At 31.2% G+C, this 21672-nt stretch overlaps 1 protein-coding gene across 1 annotated transcript in view; it reads left to right on the plus strand.

Moving 5' to 3' along the window:
• The window catches only part of Nmdar2 (glutamate ionotropic receptor NMDA type subunit 2), a 642550-nt gene that overhangs the window by 440422 nt on the left and 180456 nt on the right, over positions 1-21672 (plus strand). The window contains exon 6 of the mRNA XM_072534844.1: positions 5277-5520. Within this exon, the coding sequence (XP_072390945.1) occupies positions 5277-5520 (244 nt within the window). The remainder of the gene's footprint in view (positions 1-5276; positions 5521-21672) is intronic.

Genomic DNA, 21672 nt, shown 5'->3' on the forward strand with positions numbered 1-21672 from the left:
GATGGTGCTAGCCATTCAATGGTTCCTAGAGTCCATATGCAGCGATTTAGGAATAATATGTTGTTGAGGTAATGCCTGACATTGATTGGGTAATGAGGCTGTGTTCTATCTTACTAAAACCATATCCTATTAGCTGCATATTGTGGGTTTTTGGATTTTTATTAAAGTTTCTTAAGGATTTTAAATAATTATTATAACCATTAAAAATAACATCAAGTTATAAAGGAACCTACAATAAATTTTCAACAGTTCCTTCCCAAACACTAATTTTTTATTATTAATTGGTATTCTGTAATGCAGTAAAGAATTTAAGCATTAGACCAATATAAGCAATTTTAACGATAAGCATAATCATAAAGTGTTATTATCAAGGTGCATTTATCAAAAAACAAAACACTTTGTAATTGGATTACAGTATTACCTAATATTGCCATCATTTGCTCAGATAAATTTATTCTTATATTAAAATCATCTTCGAGGGACTCCTTAGTAGGTACTTATCATTTTATGGTTATGTACTTTCATTTAGGGTAACATAATCATTAAACGGCTTACATCGAAGATTGAGAGTAGTTTTCGAAAAGTATGTAGATTTTCCTTAAACGTAAGCATTATATACAATTTTGTATCATCGTATTGGTTGTTTTTATCTGTCCTGCTTGTCTAAACTTGCGTAGTATGTCTCTATGTTACTAATTTCCACTTAAGATTTAAGCAGCAAATTTTAAAAAATTTCATAAAATAAACCAGCAACCAGTTGTGTTCGTGTGTTATCTCACTAATATTCTGTAAAATTGTTATTTTGTGCATTTCTGTTAAATTTCTTTCATTTTTCTGTACACCGTTAATAAAATTTAAACTAACATGATAACTGAATACAATTGATAACACTGAGATATAATATAATGCAGTCCAATGAAAATTATTCGATTTATTGTAAAGTAGTGAGCTGTTATTATAACCTAGTTGTTTGGCGGTTGTTTAAACAACTTGTAATAGCACTATTTACTATTATATATATACATACCTATATATATTTGACTAGTTCATCCTCAGGTCTCAATAACGGCCGTAGTCCAACCACAAAATAAATTCTATTTTCGGCCTTTTACCGAAAACGTCAAACCTAGGAGAAACTAATTTGGTCAGGCAAGCATCGAAATTTAATTTTATGAAATTAGAATTTAACCCGTCAAACTTTGATCAGGTATTAAAACGTCATAATTTGTTAGATTAGTTTTTTTTAATATTAGGATTCGTTTTTAATTTTAATGTTTATTATTTTTATATTGTCGTAATTAAACTAAAAAATAAGTATTTATTCTAACATGGTGGGGCATGATGACATTTAGAATTGTACAATACGTTAGACCTTTTACATTTACATAATTTTGTAAAACATTTTTTAACGACGTTGCATTTTATAAAGCCTTGTCCACCAAATTTGACACTGATTTCTCTTAGAGACAGCTGAACGTCGCGCACATCGTCGAAATTAAGAAAATGCTCATAGCAATATTTTATCTGATTCCTCGAAAAAAAAGTGTGTTTATTGTTCCGACCTACTCTGTACAAACCGCCAACTGTTTTATCTTGTATGTATTGTAAACTAAGAATAAATACACAATTTTCATTAATGATCCAATATGATATTGTGCCAAAGTGCCTTGCTCTTGCTCTGTCTAGAACTTTAAAAATCTTAAAATAAAAAATCTGTTTCAATCTCAACTTAGTACTTAGTACTAGTATAAGCATTTATTTTATGTATATTAAAATTTTTAACTAGTAATTAAAGAGCTGATTTCCAAAACGTCTTAAATCCTTGAAATGGTGAAACTCAGAAATCATGGATTTTTATTTAACCCTTGAACAATTATGTTCAATTTTGTTACGTATAGTACTATCATTTGTTATGGAAACGTGTAATTTTTAGTAAGTTAATATATGTTTTAAAAAAGAGATAAATAAAAAACTGATTTTTATATACCTACCTGGAAACTTTATTAAAATAAAAAAAGTAAACCAAAAAAAAACCAAAAGATTAAAATAGGGTCATTGTCTTAAGTACAATGCAAATTACAATTAATATGTTGGACACTGCTTTTATCTTTTGAGCAGTGAAATTTTTTTTACACACACATTTATAGTTCACTTTTTTATCAAGTGAACGAGGACACAAATTGCACCTTCTTTGTTTCTTTTGATTTATTGGGTCGACTTGATTTTCTTGCTATAAAGTATTTATTCCGCGTACAGCTATTGCTCTGTAAATGCTAGGATTTCCTGGCTGCTGGCCTAGTGTTTGAAGAAATTGTTTCTTTAATGAGAAACCTGGATTCTTAGCTACATCTATGACGAAACTGTTTAGTTTCGTAATATCAAGAGGGTTCATAAATGGTCGATAAGGACAGCGAGAAGTGTGTCGAGTACACGTGTATTCCCGAATTATTTTATCGACATCATCAGTTGTCCATTTGTCGAAATTGTATGTTAATATCATTTCTAGTTCTCTATTTTCTTTATCAGAAACAGACTTATTTTGATGTTGCGTAGACAGGAACTGGACCAGTTTATTTTTCTTTAGTACATTAGGTACCATGGCAACATTTATGAAAGGGCAAATTCAAACGAGAAGATAGCTCGATTTCTAGAACTGTTTAGTTACATTGGTGTGTCGGGCTTGTTTTTGCGAACAGTTCCACGCAGGGTTAGATTTTGCGTCAGACTGACTGGCGTAAGACTGACTGGCGTAAGACTGACAAGCTGGTCAGCTCGAACAGCTGCCAACAGTCCAGCTAATAATAAAACCATCGAAGAAATATGTCAAGGTCACTCAAAAACTAGTTTTGTATGTAATAGGTCGTTCTATAAGTTTATCTTCTTCTTATGGTGCCTATCCGTTACGGATGTTGGACACTAACATGGCTATTCTGACTTTGTTGACTGCTGCCCTGAAAAGTCCGGTACTGTTTAAGTTAAACCATTTTCGCAGGTTATGCAGCCAGGATATTCTTCTTCGTGCTGGACCTCTTTTCCCATGCACTTTACCTTGAAGTTTGGACAGAAGTAGGTCATATCGTTGTTCATTGCGCATTATATGACCCAGGTATTCTAGTTTGCGACGTTTTATGGTTACGACTAGTTCGCGCTCTTTACCCATTCTATGTAGTACTTCTTCGTTGGTAACTCTGTCTATCCAGGAAGTCCTCAACATGCGTCTATAGCACCAAATCTCAAATGCTTTGAGTCTCTTCAGTGATGCTTCAGTTAAGGTCCATGACTCCAAGCCATATAAAATAACGAAGAATACGTAGCATTTTAGTAAACGAACTTTTATTTCCCATTTTATATCGTGGCTGTTAAAGATTTTTTTCATTTTGACAAAAGCTGATCTTGCCTTCTCGATCCTTATCTTAATTTCCGTCTATTGGTCCCACTGTTCATTTAAGTTTGCACCCAGATAACAAAAGTTGGTGATTTGTGTTATAGGCTGTTGGTTAACTAGTAATTGACCAGGTGGTATCCTATTTTTGCTTATAACCATGTATTTGGTTTTTTTATGTAAATATCAAGCCCAAACCTGCTACTTACTTCTGCCACCCTGGAGACCAGTGTCTGCAGACCTTCAAGACTGTCAGAAAAAATGACAGTATCATCAGCCAGCGTATGATAATTTTATAACAGTACTTAAAAGCCTTAATTAGCGTCAAAAATTACAAAACAATACACTTTCAAATATGTAATGTAAAATGCTGTGTGAACCCCACTGATCAAAATGCAGTTTTGATGGATGTTAAGTATTGAAACTTGGTGTAATGTATTAAAACTTTTAATTAAAGAGAGGAATAAGCGGTAATGGCTGTCGGAAGTTACCAGGCAGTAGTAATACAGCATCACCGAATAGTTTGTCGTTTCCATTTAAATCTTGCATACTTCTATGTAATGCTTCGAGTGAATCTTTATTAGCCATCAAGCATTTATACCAGATAATAACTCAACTCGTTTGCGTTACTGCAACCAGTACACTTCTTTTTTTAATGTTACTTAATGCATTTGGTTTGCTATGAACGTCTGTTGGCAGCTTGCGTACTGAATGTGCTGTTCGCCCACCATCTAACAATTTTCTGACTCAACAACTGTAAATTGCCTACATTTGGCGCAACTCAACGACTGTAAATTATCATTAACTACGATTAAAATATATTACAATTACGATAAAAATTAATATGGGAAATTTTATGAATTTAGTATACTCAACTAGATTTTAACATTCTCAGTAGATTTTAAAATTTAAGTTTATTTAGAATTTTTTCATTAAATTTATAATTATTAAAATGTATTGAATTAATGCACAAACTTATATTTTTAACTTTAATGCAGAGAAAATATTGAAAAATCATTTTTGATTGTAAATAAACAATGTTAAACATTTTAAAATTATTTTTAATTCTAATCATACATAATTCTGTCAAAATGTATATACTTTTGACAACACTTTATATACAACCAATAAAAGTTTATATCTGATAGTATATGGTATAGATCAGTATATTATAACTGTGTGTATGGGAAAATAAATCCGTTTTTATTATTTTACTTACAATTTATGCAAAACGAGAAACGTAAATAGACATGACGTTTGTTAAACGTTACTTCATGTTTAAATAAACCACCACTGTAGAGGTAGAGTCTTAATATAACATTTTGTATAAGGGTATAATCTTATTATTTGTATAGAAAATTAAACCGTTGTTTCTACTATTCTCTTTATAATTTCATTATATTTTCTTACCTAGTAGTCCTAGGACTTCAAATAATTATGTCACAACCAAAATATCGTTATGGATTTATTATAAAAAAGCTATGAAAATATAAAATGGCGTTTGTTTAACGTTTATTAGAATGAAGTTTGCCAATCAATTTTTTCTGGACCAAAGAAGGATTTCAATTACAGACTATTATTCTCTTTCCGGTTATAAATCTCTATTGATGTATAAGAAATTATTTTAAGCCTGTTTAAAAATCGTGTTTAAAAAAAATTTTATTAGGTATTTTTCTTGATTCGGAAAATAATATAAGAATAATTGATTTATAAGATGGTTATTTTTAGAAAAGTTTATTCCGATATTTAAATTCATTATTACGTAAGTTCTCGTTTTTAACGTTTAAGTTTATTTTTATTTAAAACATATTCCATTTATTTAATTTAAAATAGTTACTTTAATAAATTTCTAATGGTATGGCTAAGCTGATTTTATCATAACTGTTTTTTTCAGGGTTGACATGTCCCAGGCTCATAAAAACGGAAGTTATTACCAATGCTGTTCCGGTTTTTGTATCGATTTATTACAAAAGTTTAGTGAAGAATTGGGATTCACCTACGAACTTGTAAAGGTTGAAGACGGAAAATGGGGAACTAACGAAAACGGAAAGTGGAACGGATTGATATCTGATCTTGTCAATCGGAAAACAGATATGGTTTTGACATCATTGATGATTAATGCCGAGAGGGAAGCTGTGGTAAGTGAATAGATTTACATAACCTGTAACTGTGTTAGTTTATTGTGGGCGAAATTGGAAATTTTACTAAAGCAACTTGTTGTACAGATGTAATATGGATGTTATCGCGTTGTGTTATGTTGGGGTATTTCTGAAAATCAATAGAGGGATTGCCAAAGAGCAGTATATTATGTTAGGCAAATCACTTGTTGTTACTAGTAGTTGAATGATGAATAATTATTATAAACAACGCAACGTTAAAATCTCGTATATTGTATACGATATAAATTTGATATAATTAAAGTAAATATAAATTGATAAAAATTTTATTTCGATCGGTTGTACCAATTTCATATTTGTCGAGATATTTTTATTATTTATTTTTATGATGATAGAAATTATTCAAATGATTCAGTTTTGCTGCTTTATTTATTTAGTTTATTGTTATAATACTGTAATTTCTTTTATTTATTAAAGTTTAATTGCTTTATTCGATTTTAAAAAAATTGATTAAAATGCCTCCAGCGATATTATTAATTTGGATCATTAGATTTTAAAGGGAAGGGCTAAGAAAAACTTAAACATCATCTACATAAATTTGGAATAGAACTAGTATAATTACATCCACTTTACAGGGTGTCCCAAGTTGGTATGTTTTTCAGAATATAGCTATGTACCTAAAACTAGAGAAGATAAAAAAAGTAGTTAAGATGTCATGACTTCTTTTTTCGTTTTACTAACTATTTTCCAATCAAATCATCAATAGCTACCCACATTAGCTAGGTACAGGGCGATAATTGAAAAATGTCGAAAACGACGTTATTATATCTTCTTTGTTAAGAAAAATTTTAAAAAACTTTCTTGGAACTTTTGATAGACATATTAGGGTAGGGGTCAGTGGCGTAAAAGAAATTTTTTAAGAGGATTGGTGACTTATCTCTTGCTATTTTGACGACACGGGTCTCCTCCATTCTGCTAATACCATTTTTTTTTCTATTTTGTGTACATTCATTTATACACTCTATTACATTTTCTTTTAATGTCTTTACCTCTCTTTCGATCTCTTAGCGTATTTCGTGTAATTCTTCTCAGTACTCTCATGTCTGCCGTTTCCAGCAGCCTTTGCGTTGTGGCTGTATCGGGTTTGGTTTCTGAGTTATATGTTATTATTGGTCTTACACTGGTTTTATAAATTCTTGACTTCATCTCAGTGTTAATGTGTCGTGTCTGTTTCGCCATATAGTGTTATTAGGGCATCCTCCCAGTCTGTTTGATTTTTACACTTGATCTCTCACTTCTTTGTCCAGGTCTCCATAGCTAGATAGTGTAATTCCCCGTAGTATTTAAAAAGTTTATACCTCTGTAGTTTTCTAGCTGTTTCTATCAACTTCCTGTACATTTATATTAAGTTTTTGATTTGTGGTCATTTCTAGTGTTTCCATTTCTAGCGCCGTTTGTTCTTCCTCTGCATAGAGCTTTTTTAGGTACCTAGTCAATCCACGTATCATTTTCTATGTATTTTGGTTCTATTAGTTCCTTTACCTCCGTTCTTTGACCTCTTATAAAGCGCCATCATTCCTTTTGCAGACAGTAAAAATAATGTTCCATTTCTTTCGAAAAGCATTCCCAGTGATCACTTTTTATTTTTCTTACAAGTGCATGTGTTTCGTTTCTAATTGTCTTGTAAATATGGTATGCCTCTTGTATTGACATGTATTTCAGGCAAGCTTTATTCTTTTATTCACTTATGTACAAAACCATGTAGTTCTTCGCCTTGGGAATGATTTATTTTTATTTATATTTCTTTCACCAAGAACTTCCTTCGCCGAGGCTAAGATATTAGACTTAATTTTTGCCCAGCTTTCTTTGACTCCATCACCTTCTGGGATATATCTGTTTCTGTTTTTTTCGGTTCTTCTTTTCTGGAATAGGTATCTTGTCGAGTCATCCTGTAAGCTTTCGACTTTTATCTTTGTGGTGTATTTTGGTGTTTTGTTACATATACGCATATATGTGTTTTCATTCGGATTTTGCACAATACCAATTTATGATCGCTTCCTATTTCTGCTGATGTTAATGCTCTTACATCTAAGATTTGAAAGGGTTGTAACTCTCTAGTCAACAGAATACAGTCTATCTTGTATTGTTCTTTGTAACGGAAAAATGTATCATAGTACGTATTTCGTTTATGCTGCAGAGGTCTGTCAAAAGATCTCCGTTTTCACTTCTGATATTTTCATTATATCGCTGTTTTATTCCTGGAACTATATCATAGCCAACACGGGCATTAAAATCACTTATAATGATTATGTATTCATCGTTTGAGGTCTTGTTTATTACAGTATGAAGGTGTTCGTAAAAGTTTTCCCTTGTGCTGGTATCTCTGTTGTTCTCTGGTGCATAGATTGCTATCACATTCAGAGGTTTGACATCCAGTTTAACTTTTACACTTACTATTCTTTCAGAGGTTTATTTATATTCTTGTTCTTGGTGTAAAAAATTGTCTGTCTACTAACAGGGCGACTCCTTCTTTCTCTGGTTTCTTTTGCAACACCACTTTAAATCATCAGATAGTCATCTATCTTAATTTGACCCTTTCCTTTTTGCAGTTATACGCGCATTCGACGTTGAAAATTTGTACGGGAGTGAATTGGCAAAACCATTACATATGTAAGATATAGGTAAGAGAGCAACACAAGATATATTTTCTCTTTCTTTCTCTCTGGAGAATAAAAATGTTCCTTTTGTAAATGTATATAATATTTATTAATATTATTATTATTTCATATTAATTCGGTAGATATATACATTTGGCCAAAGTCTTTTGCAAATAAATATTCTTCCTGGAACTTCTTTGATTCGTAATAACCTTTCCATTTTTGGAATACAATAAATAAATAAACACAAAATACAACCAAAAAACTGACATAATGTTCTTGACAAATAATGACATTGATTAGCGACCTTATTACTTAATGTTTTTGGTCGAATGAGTTGAGGCGCGGTATTTAGAACCAGAAGTCGCGAGTTCGATCCCAATGGGGGAATATATTTTTTTAATTAATATGTTCTGATTTTTGTCACTTTGGTTTTAAAAATCAAACAATGGAGAAATCGTAATATATCTTTTAATATCGTTTCGCTAATTTTATACATTATTTAATTTTCCAAACTATTTTATTTATCATTGAATATTTAGTACATATAGTAGTCATGGGCGTTGAGATGAAAGGGACAAATATAATGATTGTTATTTTAAATTTCTTTTATGTATATGTTTATATGCATGACATAAATTTCAAAAAAGGTCGATTTTATTTTTAAATTATGATTTTTGGCATATATATGATACTAGTGACGTTATTCATCTGAGAAGAAAGAGTTATTCTTTCACCGAGATTTGATTTAATAAGATTTTAACAATTTAGTGGGGATTTTGAAACGGTGCCACAAAAAATAAGAAAATCTAGGGACCTAATAATTTATACAAGTGCTTTCAAATAATATATTAATTTCTCCATGGTCCCACTTAAAAGACTCTTACAAAGATTCATGGTAACCAAATAGGGTTGTATACATTTTGTGTTTCGATTATCATTACGTTGCTCACACCAGATCTTATTATCTTAAATTTTTATACATTTTGGCAATGAAGACTACTTTTAACCTTTAAATTTTTTAAGGTTTGAAATATTTAGAAATTATATCTAGAACAACAAAAAATCTTTATTTAATTTATCTTAACCAAATGTTACTGTTTATAAACTCTTTTGTAGAGTTCGGAATAGGAGGTAGTTTTCATCCTAAAAAATAAATTTTTAACGGTTAAAGTACTTATAAATTATAGGTATTAAGAATATAAAACTATTATTATCCAAACCATCCGATTCAAATTTTATCCCCCTCTTAAGATTTTTTTATAAATTTAAGCAATTAGGGGTCGGTTAAATGAATTTTTAAAAATTATAGTTAGAGTATCAGTCAATCATTATTTGATAGATCTGAACCAAATTTCACCCTTTTTAAGATTTTTATAAATTTGGCAATAAGAAGTAGTTTTTCCCCTTAAAAAAATAAAAAGCATCCTGCGGCACAATATAGAGATTAAAGTCGATCTTTTCACTGTCACAATTTTTGATCAAACTTGAGTAAATAAATAAAGTAAATTGCAGAAATATTTAATTTTTGTACAAACTTTTAAATCTGTTAATTCAAAACTTTAAATATCCAAGTTTTGCTTTCAATGAGCCGCGCTTTTTAGATTTTCACGCTCTAGAGCAACAAAGTGTCGGTCCTCAATAAATGTCAACTTTTCGTTGTCATTGTCAAGCAAAAGATCGTACTTTACGTATGATAGAAAAAACTATTATATTAGTAGTTTGTTAATAAGACTTCAAAGGGTAGCTTCAGTATGTGCAACGCTGCCGCCCGTTTTAATATTCAACAAGGAATAGTGGTGAGACGAAATAATCTAGCACGATGTCGGATGTTACCCGCGGTCCGGAGGTTGCCCAAAGTTGTTCTAAGGAATCTTTCTGAGACGACAAACTGAACATATTAGCGACTTCCTTTGCTAGAAATGGATTATCTTGGTAAAACCGTTAGTAGGTACAAAAACTTTACTTGCCAATATGTATTACGGACGGAGCGAACGTGAATTAAAATTCTTAGACTAATTCCAACGTATTTTGCTTGACCTCAATTGTATTTACATTTTAAAATATTATATATTTTAGTAGCAGAAGAAGCTGTTAAAAGGTATTTTACATGCCAATTATAATCATTTATCCGAGATAATTCCATAACGTTCTGATGTATTTAAAATGGGGGAGAAATATTTTAACAGCGAGTTAGCTTGTTCTGTCGTATTATTTTTATTTTAAAACACTCTCCTATACGTCAAGTACTTCCAGTGGAAAATCAATGGTGACATTTAACTTTTCGCTTAAATCCTTCGGGTGTGCTTTAAATGGATGACTGAATTCAAGGAAAATTTATGAATGAAAACAATCGTATATCTACATCTGTTTTAACAATTGGAACAAGAAGGGCTCGGTAATTCAACGTTTGCGTTCTCATATTAAGCCAAGTATGTTCAAGGCCTTGGTTTTTGAAGTGAATATAAAATAAAAAGTAAAGATTTCTTTCTTATTTGAAACATTTTTTAATTTAAAAATTTGCTCGACATTATGGCTTAAGGACAAAATAAAACTTTTTTAAATTTTTGGAGAACAACTTAATATCTTGTGAAAAATTGTTTTACAATATAAAGGTATAAAAAATATATTTTATGTAGTATGTTTTATTATTAATTTCCATAATGGCTTTACGTCTTCATGGTTGCGTCCATTATCGCAACAAACTTAGTGTACAAAAGATGAATTTTGTCGATATTGCATTTTTTATAATGCTCATAGAACAAACTCCTTAGCGCTGGTGCTGTACCAGTTAATCTGTTAACATATTAAGGTTCCTCAGCATTCCATCTTTCTTTTTTATTTTCTTAAGGTCACCATTTACAAAGCGAAAACAACGAAAATGCTTTTTAAAATTAAACAAATTTCGTTTAATTTGTATTTCGAAAACGATTTTCAAAGTAGAAATCAAAAGGTCAAAATAAACTTATTGTGAAGTAAAAATAATAAATATATAAATAAAAAAAAATAAAAGAAGTATTCTATCCAGTAAAATTACTATTCATTGTCATTCATAAATAAGAAAATTTACAAAATAAAAAAAATGGAAAAACAACGTTAAAAACGATACTAAAACACAGAAAAGAGTCAAGGAGAAAAAAAGAATGTACAGTAGGCGGTACAGTAGATTAGTGTGAAGCTTTATACTATGTTTTCTCTATTTTTTAAGTTTAAATAATATTTTTAAAATTTAAAGTAATTTTAATATTTATTTATAATTTTATTTTAAACAAATTATATTATACTAAAATATTTTGTTATGTTTGTGCCAAAAGCTAGCTGCTAACGTATTAACAAAACATACGTTGTTTACTTCTGGAAAACCTGTCAAATTCAGACGTAATATTAAAATAATAAAAATAATAAATAAAATATAAATAAATATCATCGAATAGTAAGTTTAATTATAATAAAATAAATAAGATGTTTAAATATAATGATTATATTTATATGAAATTATTTTAAAACAAGAAGTGTCATGAAAGTTTATACAGATAATTTAATATTGTTATTAATTGGATGAGATTTATGACTATTAAATTTTTATTTTTAACTTATTATTTAATGTCTGTTACTTATTTTTCGTGCAGTATTTATTTTAAACCTGCTTATAATAAATATATGATGGCTAGAAACAAATCGATCGAGAGCAGTGAATCAATGTGAAGAACGGCTATTTCGTCACGCTCCCCTTGAGTTCTTCTCGTGGCGCTAGTTTCATGATGCTTTCCTCAGCATTTTAATATAGAGAAAAAAGTAATACACCACCTAAATGAGAAACGTAAATGGAAATCGTCAACAATAAGAAAGAATTCAGACCATTCTATAAGAAAGTTAACATCAACATAATAGAATATAAGGCAACCACAAGACAATGCAAAAGTCAGAATGGCGACCTATTAACAACAAGGAAAGATATATTGAATAGATGGGTGAAATACTTTAACCAGTCACTTAATATAAAGAAAGAAGAAGAAAACCTGGAAGACGAAAGAGATGAGGCAAGGAGAATAGACGAGAGGGAAGAGGAGCCACCAACGATTCTTGAAGTTAAAGGTGCAGTGAAAAAACTAGCCAGAAACAAATCACCTGGAATAGATAATCTAGCTGAACTATATAAAGAAGGTAGCCATGATAACATAATGACATTACAACAGCTTATAAAAGAAATATGGACACAGAAATCCCTCCCCAATGATTGGAATATTGAAATACTTTGCACCATACACAAAGAAGGAGATATCTTTGAATGCTCTAACCACAAAGGAATTACGCTTCTAAATGCAGCGTATAATTACACAGTACTATCGTATGGCACCATATGCAGAACGGATAGTAGGAAAATACCAGACTGGTTTCAGAGGTGGTAAATCGACAGTTCATTAGATTGTAACCCTAAAACAAATTTTGGAAAAAACACTAAAATATGGCATTGATACTCATCACATATTTATAGCCAACAAAGCAGCCTACTACTCTGTAAATAAAAGAGAAATGTTGAAAGCAATGAAAGAACTAGGAATACCAAATCAGTTGGTAAATTTAACAAAACTAACTCTTGGAAAAGTTGAATGTAGAGTACGAATTCAGGGGGAACTGTCTGAATCTTTTAAAACAAATAACAAGCTGCGCCAGGGAGAACCTCTCTCCTGTATACTCTTCAATCTGGCTTTGGAAAAAGAAATACTTATGTCACAAATCACAACCACTGGTTCAATATATAATAAATTAGTGCAAATCCTGGCCTATGTTGATGATATCAGTATTGTTGGGAGAACGCTGTATGAGAGGCGTATGTAGCAATAACAAAATCAGCTACAAAAATGGGTTTAATAATAAACACCAACAAAACGAAGTATACAAAAATAAGCACGCAACCACAAATACTACGTACACTTCTTATAGAAAACGACGTCATCGAAGCAGTGAACGAATTTGTATACCTGGAAGCGCTCCTTAACACTGAAAATAATACTACCGCAGAGATAACCGATGATATTTTGGGCTCAACCCCCTCCTTAAATTCACAAATATATCGAGAAATACAAAAATAAAAGTCTACAAAACAATAATACGCCCAGTCCTAATATATGGTTCAGAGACCTGGATTAACAAAAAGTAATGAAAACATGTTAGGATATTTCTAAAGAAAAGTATTAAGGCGAATTTATGGAGCAGTAAATGACAATGGACTGTGGAGAAGACGATATAACTTCGAACTTTATAAAATATACCAGGAACCTGATATCGTAAAACATATTAAGATATTACGTCTGAGGTGAATAGGGCATGTAATGCGGATGAAACAAAATGACCCAGCTAGAAAAACGCTCCTTGATAGACCCATTGGTCAAAGAAGAAGAGGAAGACCTAGAACAAGGTTCGTTGACAACATCGATGAAGACATGAGAAATATAGGAATATGTGCTTGGCGGAGAAAGGCGATGGATAGGGACGACTGGAGAGAAATTCTTCAGGAGGCTAGAACCCACGTAGGGTTGTAAAGCCAGAATGATGATGATTATGATAAAAAAGTAATACAACGCTAGTATAGAAGCTTCAATTTAAAAATATAGGATGGGATGTATGCGTTTGATTTGTTGTGCTTTTTTTGGTTCTTGTGCTGATAACTATGTGGTATTCCACGCGACTAGTTGGATATCATAAGGAAGTTTCTGTAATTCGTCAGCGAGTCAGAGAGTTCATTATTGCTCTAGTGTTGGGGCAAAAGGACTTTTAGAAAGCTATTTTTGTAGTTTTGTCGGGTAAAAACGACTTCTGAAATTTAAGTTCTCTGTATTAATATACTGCGTATGTGCCTAAGGTATTTCTGACATAAATCTTATTGACCCCGCTCAACACTGACTTGTTGATTGATCCACACTAAAAGTAACGTGACTATACAGTGGCTCACGGCTTAAATGATGCAGTCGCTACTTAATAAAATTAGCTTGTTTCAGCGGCTCAATATTTATTAGAAAAAAATTGCATACTGAAATTAAATAACTAGAGGTCTCCTAAAATAGCATAAGCTATTTTTTGGGTTTCAAATATACCATATCTAAATAACAATAAATATTTAATTATTTTATGTATGATTTTAATTTCACAGCTAAAATTATGCAGATAAAATGAAGCATTACACAACTTGTCAATTTGAAATTTGTAACGTTATAAACGTCACATCTCTATTAATTAATATTTAAATAATTATTTTATTTTAATTTCTTTATTAATTTATTAATTTCTTCATCTTCAGTTTAATTTTTACTATTTTTTATTTATAAAAGTAGTTGGCGCTCTCTGTTTTTCTTCTCTTCATTTGTCTTTATTTTCAATCTCTTTCTTCCCGAAGAATAAATATTCGCCCTCTCACTTTTTGTTCGGCAGACTATTCTGTTTCGTGTTGACAGACAAGCTAGTTTCATGATATCTTTAGCAACATCCTATGACATCTGTGCTAACTTCATTCAGTCTCCCACTTTCTGTCAAAACAACTTTTCTGTAGTGGAAAGTGGGATTATTTTTTGCCTCTTTTTGAAATTTATAAAAGAAGGCAAAAATTATTATAAGACTCATTTTTATGGTCTACAACTTCTCTTGGGGTGAGTACTTTCATTGTGATATTTATTCTATAATTCTGACCGCATTTCCAATATTTGTAACCTTACTTTCTTTCGAAAGCACATTTTTTTTTCTGATATATGGATTAGGACTCTTTAACAGAATTTAACTAAGTAGTAACATTCATATTTCATTTTATCCTTGCCATACGCTATTTGTTTAAGTGTAATTTTGTAAGATGGCAAGGAAGTTAAACCTGTCTTTTTGATGTGTTTCTAATGCAAGTTGTTCCTTATCTTTTAGTTTATTGGTTTATTGGACATTTTATTGGATTTATTGGATTTATTGAAATTATTGGATTCATTAAAATTATTGGATTTATTGAATTTATTGGTTTATTGGACACCAAAACTTAGTCAGCACATACAGCCACGTGTGACTGCAGCTCTCCAGAAGCCACAAATTTTAATTAAAGGACCCAACAGCTAGAACACACAAGCAGCCCATCGAAGCAATAAGTAGCACTTATTAACTGTTAAGCTTTGACAGGGTTAATTTTTTTTTTATTCTTTTAAATAAATATGTTTAGTTAAAATTTGTCTTATTTGCTATCAGCTGAGAACTCAGGTTCAATCCCTAGTTTAAGACAAGACGAACTCACCCTTGAGATACTGAGCTAGGCAAGGTATAGACGATAAGCTCCCATGGTTGATTAAGGTATTATTTTTACAATAGTACTTCAATTCTCTTTGGTAGTCTTATCGTTACAAATTTGCGAAATAGGCGTTGCATTAAATTCATATTGCAGTTATTTTTATGGCTAATTTGACATTTCAAACTATCTAATCGGCAAATAACAAAAGTATTTAAGAATGGGTCGCCGAACTACGATTAGTGAAAGAAATAATTATTACTCACCATAGAATTGGATACATCCTAAGAGACATATCCAAAATGGTAAATAAATATTCATAAACAGTTCAGCACATTATTTGAACGTTATGGAAATGAAAATAGAGTTAAAAATAAACCAAGGTTAGCTCCAAATAAGATTTTGACCGAACGTGAGGAAAGATGGATTGTCAGAGAAATTGCAAATAATGCTACAAAAAGTGCCCCAAAATTACGAAATGAGGTGGAAAGACAGTTTGGAAAAAGTTTTATGCGGAAATTACGAAAGAATATGGTCGAACTACTAGAAATAAACCTTTTATTAGCCAAAGAATGAGGCGTGTTAGATTGGTGTTCGCTAGGGAGCATATTAAAATAAGTTTGGAACTTTTGGAATTCAGTAATACTTGCTGATGAAACCAAAATAACTTGTTTGAGAAAGCCGAATGAAGAACTAAAATTAAAAAATATAAAAGCTACGGTTAAGCACGGTGGAGGTGAAGTGATGATGTGGGGGTGTATGTCATCTGCAGGAGTAGGTAACATACATTTTATTGAAGGAAATAGGAACCAATACATGTATTTCGATATACTAAGGCAGCATCTCACCGCTAGTGCTCAAAAATTGGGTATTAATAACAATTACCGGTTTTATCAGGACAACGATCCAAAACACACGTCATATCGGGTTTATACTTGGTTGCTTTATAATTGCCGAAATGACATTAACACACCAGCCCAGTCACCAGATTTGAATGTTATTGAAAATTTGTGGTTGACATTAAAAAATAAAGCAAATAGTGCCCCAATATCAAATAGAATTGAATTGAAAGTAAAAATTACTGAAGCTTGGGACACAAATTTATTACTATATATATATATATATATATATATATATATATATATATATATATATATATATATATATATATATAACCAAAACAAAAATCTCCCCCGTCCTAGACAATAGTTATCAAAATAACTATATAAGGACGTTACTACGCCATCTAAAAACAAAAAGAGAAATCAAACGATTTCTACCTAGCGAAACCGAATTTAAATTTTTACCACTGTGTTTCCTAAAACTTGCGAAACAAACAGCTGAATAAATTTCTCGGCAAGGGAATCTAAAATTGCATTCCACATGCCGTTCATCCTGGTCAAATTTCGTAGTGAATTCAGTTCCTGGTACTCCAAACGAAGTAAGTAATAAAACATAATGACGGTATTAGATTTTTGTTTTGATACAGGGCAGCGACAACCGCTTAAATGTATTTCGACCGACCTCTTTAGGTCTTGTCAGAACGGTATAGCCACTGCTCTGAACCAAAACAAAAATATCTCCCGTCCTAGACAATAGTTATCAAAATAACTATATACGGACGTAACTACGCCATCTAAAAACAAAACGAGAAATCAAACGATTTCTACCTAGCGAAACCGAATTTGTTTCGCAAGTTTTAGGAAACACAGTGGTAAAAATTTACATCCAGATCTGTGGAACCAGATGTAGATGAAAGTATGTTGGAGGTGGTGTCAAAGATAAATCTTAGACATACTTTCATCAACATCTGGTTCCACAGACAACACACTATACCGCAGAAGCCAAGCTTTAAACATACAAGTGAGGGACCCATTACTTAATTTCCATATATCTAAGGTTCACACTGACATTAAATTTATTATTTCTCAAATCAATAACGTCACTTCTTTTCTTGATAATCACCTACCTGATAATTTGTTGGACACTTTTGAGTCATCTTTACAAAAGAAATTTAATTTTATATATCATAAATCCATGGCACGCCTTCGTAAAAAGCTAAATAATTTAGACAATCCCCAGTTTAAGAAAATCCCATTTAGTCCTAAATGGATTAAAAACTTATCCAATATTGAGGTTCCGCAGGACATACTTAAGTTGTTATCTTTGGGTCCTAAATTTGGCCTTTAACCAACTTTCAGAGACTACTCTGTGAGTAGAATCTTAGCAGATGTGGAAAATATTTTGTCACATACTGACAACTCTGGCCTTCTATCTCTTAGGTCTTCTTCCAACAATATTCTGTTAAATTTTACCAAACGCTCTAGACAATTCATATCGGAGTTAGATAATATTTACAGGGAAACGGTATCGTTTTTAAAAACCCACCCCAATCTTCTCGTTCTCACGAGCGATAAAGGTAATGCTACTGTCCTTATGGATAGACATCAATATTCCAGTCTGAGCAAATCGTTGTTAGATGATGATAGATACTATCAACCTCTTTCTACCAACCCTTGTTCTAAATTCACTAATAAAATAAATAAATTTATAACTCACTTAAAAAACTTAAAGATCATAGATCAACCACTTGCTAAATATTTACATAATTATGATGGATATGCTCCCAGATTTTATTGTCTACCAAAAATACATAAGCCAACGCTGAGCATGAGACCTATTGTATCATCCATTAATTCACCAAATATTAATATTTTTAAATTTCTAACGGACATCTTATCTAAATGATATAATTACAATAACAACTTCAATATTGTTGATTCTTTTCACTTTAGTGAATTTATCAACAACTTCAAACTTCCACAAGGATACCTTTTAGTGAGTTTTAATGTAGTGTCTCTTTTCACTAACTTACCTCTATCTAATGTTATTACCTCCTTAAGAAATCATTGGAACTCCATTCAACCTAACTGTCCTGTTTCATGGGATGTATTTGCAGAACTGTTGCAACTAGTATTTGACACTAATTTCTTGGTCTTTGATGACAAATATTATCTTCAAATATTTGGCACACCTATGGGTTCCTCAATCTCTCCTATCCTAGTTAACTTTGTACTGGATGATTTGGTATCTGACCGTTTGGGTCTTTTTGATTTTCAAATCCCTTTTATTAAGAGGTATGTGGATGATTTATTATTAGCCTTACCCCCAGACAAGATTCAGGCCACCTTGTCTATCTTCAATGAGTTTGATCCTCACTTACAGTTCACTGCTGAACTTTAGGACCCCGTCATCAATAGTATTCCCTTCTTAGAAATGCGTGTCATTAGAATGGGAGATAACATCTTAACCACAAGTTGGTATAGGAAACCGATGGCCTCCAATAGGTTTCTTAACTACCATTCTTGTCATCCTTTCAAATATAAACTAAACTTAATTAAAGCTTTAAGCTGTCGGCTAAATAGATTGACACATCCCATTAATCGAAGGGAATCACTTCAATTACTAAGAAGTATTCTGATTGAGAATTCCTATCCATCCTCTCTCATTAATAAATACCTTTACTTACAAAGCTATGGCTCCTCTTTAGATGACATACCCAATGGTGACCAACTTAGAATAATATCTAATAATTCAATTAATAGCATTGTTCTGCCTGATACTGATCTTGGGACTCCTACTACCCATTATTTATCTTTACCTTATTTTCCTCAAGTTACTGAGAAACTTATTTAACTTTATAAACAAAATAACATACCTGTAAAAATCGCTGTTAAGAATGCTAAGAGTGTTAGAAATTTGTTTTCAAAAACTAAAACACCCTTGTCCCTTTTGGAACAAGTTAATACCATTTATCACATACCTTGAGCTGAGTGTGACTCATGTTATATCGGTCAGACTGGGAGATCATTGAAAGGGCGCCTTACTACACATCGTAGTGACATTAAATAAAATAAATAAAAAACAAAGAAATATTTCTTACTTATATTAACTTAAACTTAGGTAACTTTTGACATAGTCACTCGTTGCATATACACACATACATATTAACGTAAAATAAATTTAAATATAAAATAGAATATAAGAAATATTTCTTACTTATATTAGCTTACACTTATGCAACTTGCATTACTTTTGACCCAGTCACTTGTTGCGTATACACAGATTTGTATTAACTGTTTTTAATCAAATAGTTCAATACAGTTATATAATTGATGTGATTCATAGAATCCTTTATCATTTGCAGCTCCAAGTGTATGAACATTGGACTGTTGGAAATTATCTTCACCCGTGGCTGATTAACCAGCCACAACATTGACGATTTATATATGAGTTTTTGGTTTCACCTCACTTGTTTGTTTGTTTTTTCTTTACCGATCACTGGGGGAAATTTGGTGTTATTAACCACCTTTCCTTTCATTTATTGGTTCCTTACAAGCAGGTTGTCACCCAAACTCATCTTATCATTTAAATAAACCGCTCTTTTAGTATGGTTGGTATTTCACCTTGTTGTTCTGTCATAATTAATGACCTCAACGTTTACTGTCTTTTTACGTTGTTGGCGCGTTTGTTTTAATATAACACCATTTTACCGGCAGCATTCAAGAAGCCAGGAGTGGTAATTTCATTATACATTAAATTATTTAATTTCAATATTAATTACTATAATAATGCTACCTAAAGTTAAAATTAAATCATAACTATTGCTATATTGTTGGAAGTGCATCTATGATTTTCTTAGTTCTTCATTCTCATTTTCAATGTTTTTTTTACTCATACATGTTTATAAAAAAAAACCACATGTCCTTTTTGCTGTGCTTAGTTTGAACAAATTGTTAACTTTATTTAGTTCAATTTATTGTTTATACATCGTAATCGTATAATGTCCATTTACTTAAGCGTCTTTACAACTCTAGTATCACTAACTGCTACATATCTTTTTAAGGTAACACATGTAACAACTTTTCCATGCTTGTGTGGTTTTTCATATTGTTCTTTTTAGATGAATTGATTATGCTTTCTGATTAAGAAAGCGAAACGTCTTCAATAAATAGATGAAGTAGCCATCAACTTTGTCTTTTTTCTCCACCTTTTGACTGAAAAAACCCACCACTCTTCTGAGTGATCCTTAATTTAGCATTATCCTTAATATATCATTTTCCAGCATATATTCCTGGATTCTAAGTTTGGTGTCATTAGAACATGGAAATTTATTCGGCCTACGACTGTGGTAGCTGGCATTGTCCATCACAATTACACTGTTTGGTATTATATTTGGCAATAACTTCGTTGAAATATATATGCTATCGAACTTAAAATGCAATTTTATATATATATATATATAATGAACCAGAAGTATTTGCTGACAACGTAAAGAAGTAAACGTTAAATAGTGGGTTTGCAGCAATAAAAATGAAATGTGTACTCTTTTAAATTTTTATTCCAAGCTTTCGGACATTGGTTATGTCCTTCATCAGGGAGCTACAAATGTGATTAAGAAATTGTTGGTGTTGGTATAATTAATTAAAAATTGTTTCTACTTACAAACTTAACGAGGTTGTATCAACAAAGATCTATTATAATATTGATAAAATTTATCATGGTCTCTCATCTATTTTAATATATAAAAACTATTTTTATGTTTAAAATTTTAAAAAAATTACTGTAAATACAAAAACACTTAATTATTCTAAATAAATACGTGACATTATTTTGACAAAATTCTTTCAAATGTCAATTGATAAATTGTTGTTTGTGTTATTATTACATTTATCTAGTAGTAACAAATAGGAGAACATTTCATTTAGATGGCCAATATCCGTTTTATGATTCATTGTATTATTATTTTGGCAAATGTAGGCCATTTCAAGAAAAAGTCTTTTGGTGATGTTACTTTCCTGTTCTACTACTTTGATGTTATTATAATCTATCTGATGCCCATTTTTAAATACATATTCACCCAATGCAGTTTTTTCAGGATGCAGTCTATTATCTGACTTGTGGGATGTAATGCGATCTTTAAGGCATCTTGATGTTTGACCATAGTATACTTGTTCACATGATCCACACGGTATACAGTAAACAACATCTGTTAAAGACAAGAGTGCGGATTGGTCTTTAAGTTTAGAAAAAACTTTGTTAACTGTTAGTACCGTTTTATGTGCAATTTTGATATTATTAATTGATGAATAAAATAATAAAACGGTACTAACAGTTAACAAAGTTTTTTCTAAACTTAAAGACCAATCCGCACTCTTGTCTTTAACAGATGTTGTTTACTGTATACCGTGTGGATCATGT

Source organism: Diabrotica undecimpunctata, chromosome 6 (genome assembly GCF_040954645.1).
Source record: "Diabrotica undecimpunctata isolate CICGRU chromosome 6, icDiaUnde3, whole genome shotgun sequence".
Classification (NCBI taxonomy): Eukaryota; Metazoa; Arthropoda; class Insecta; order Coleoptera; family Chrysomelidae; genus Diabrotica; species Diabrotica undecimpunctata.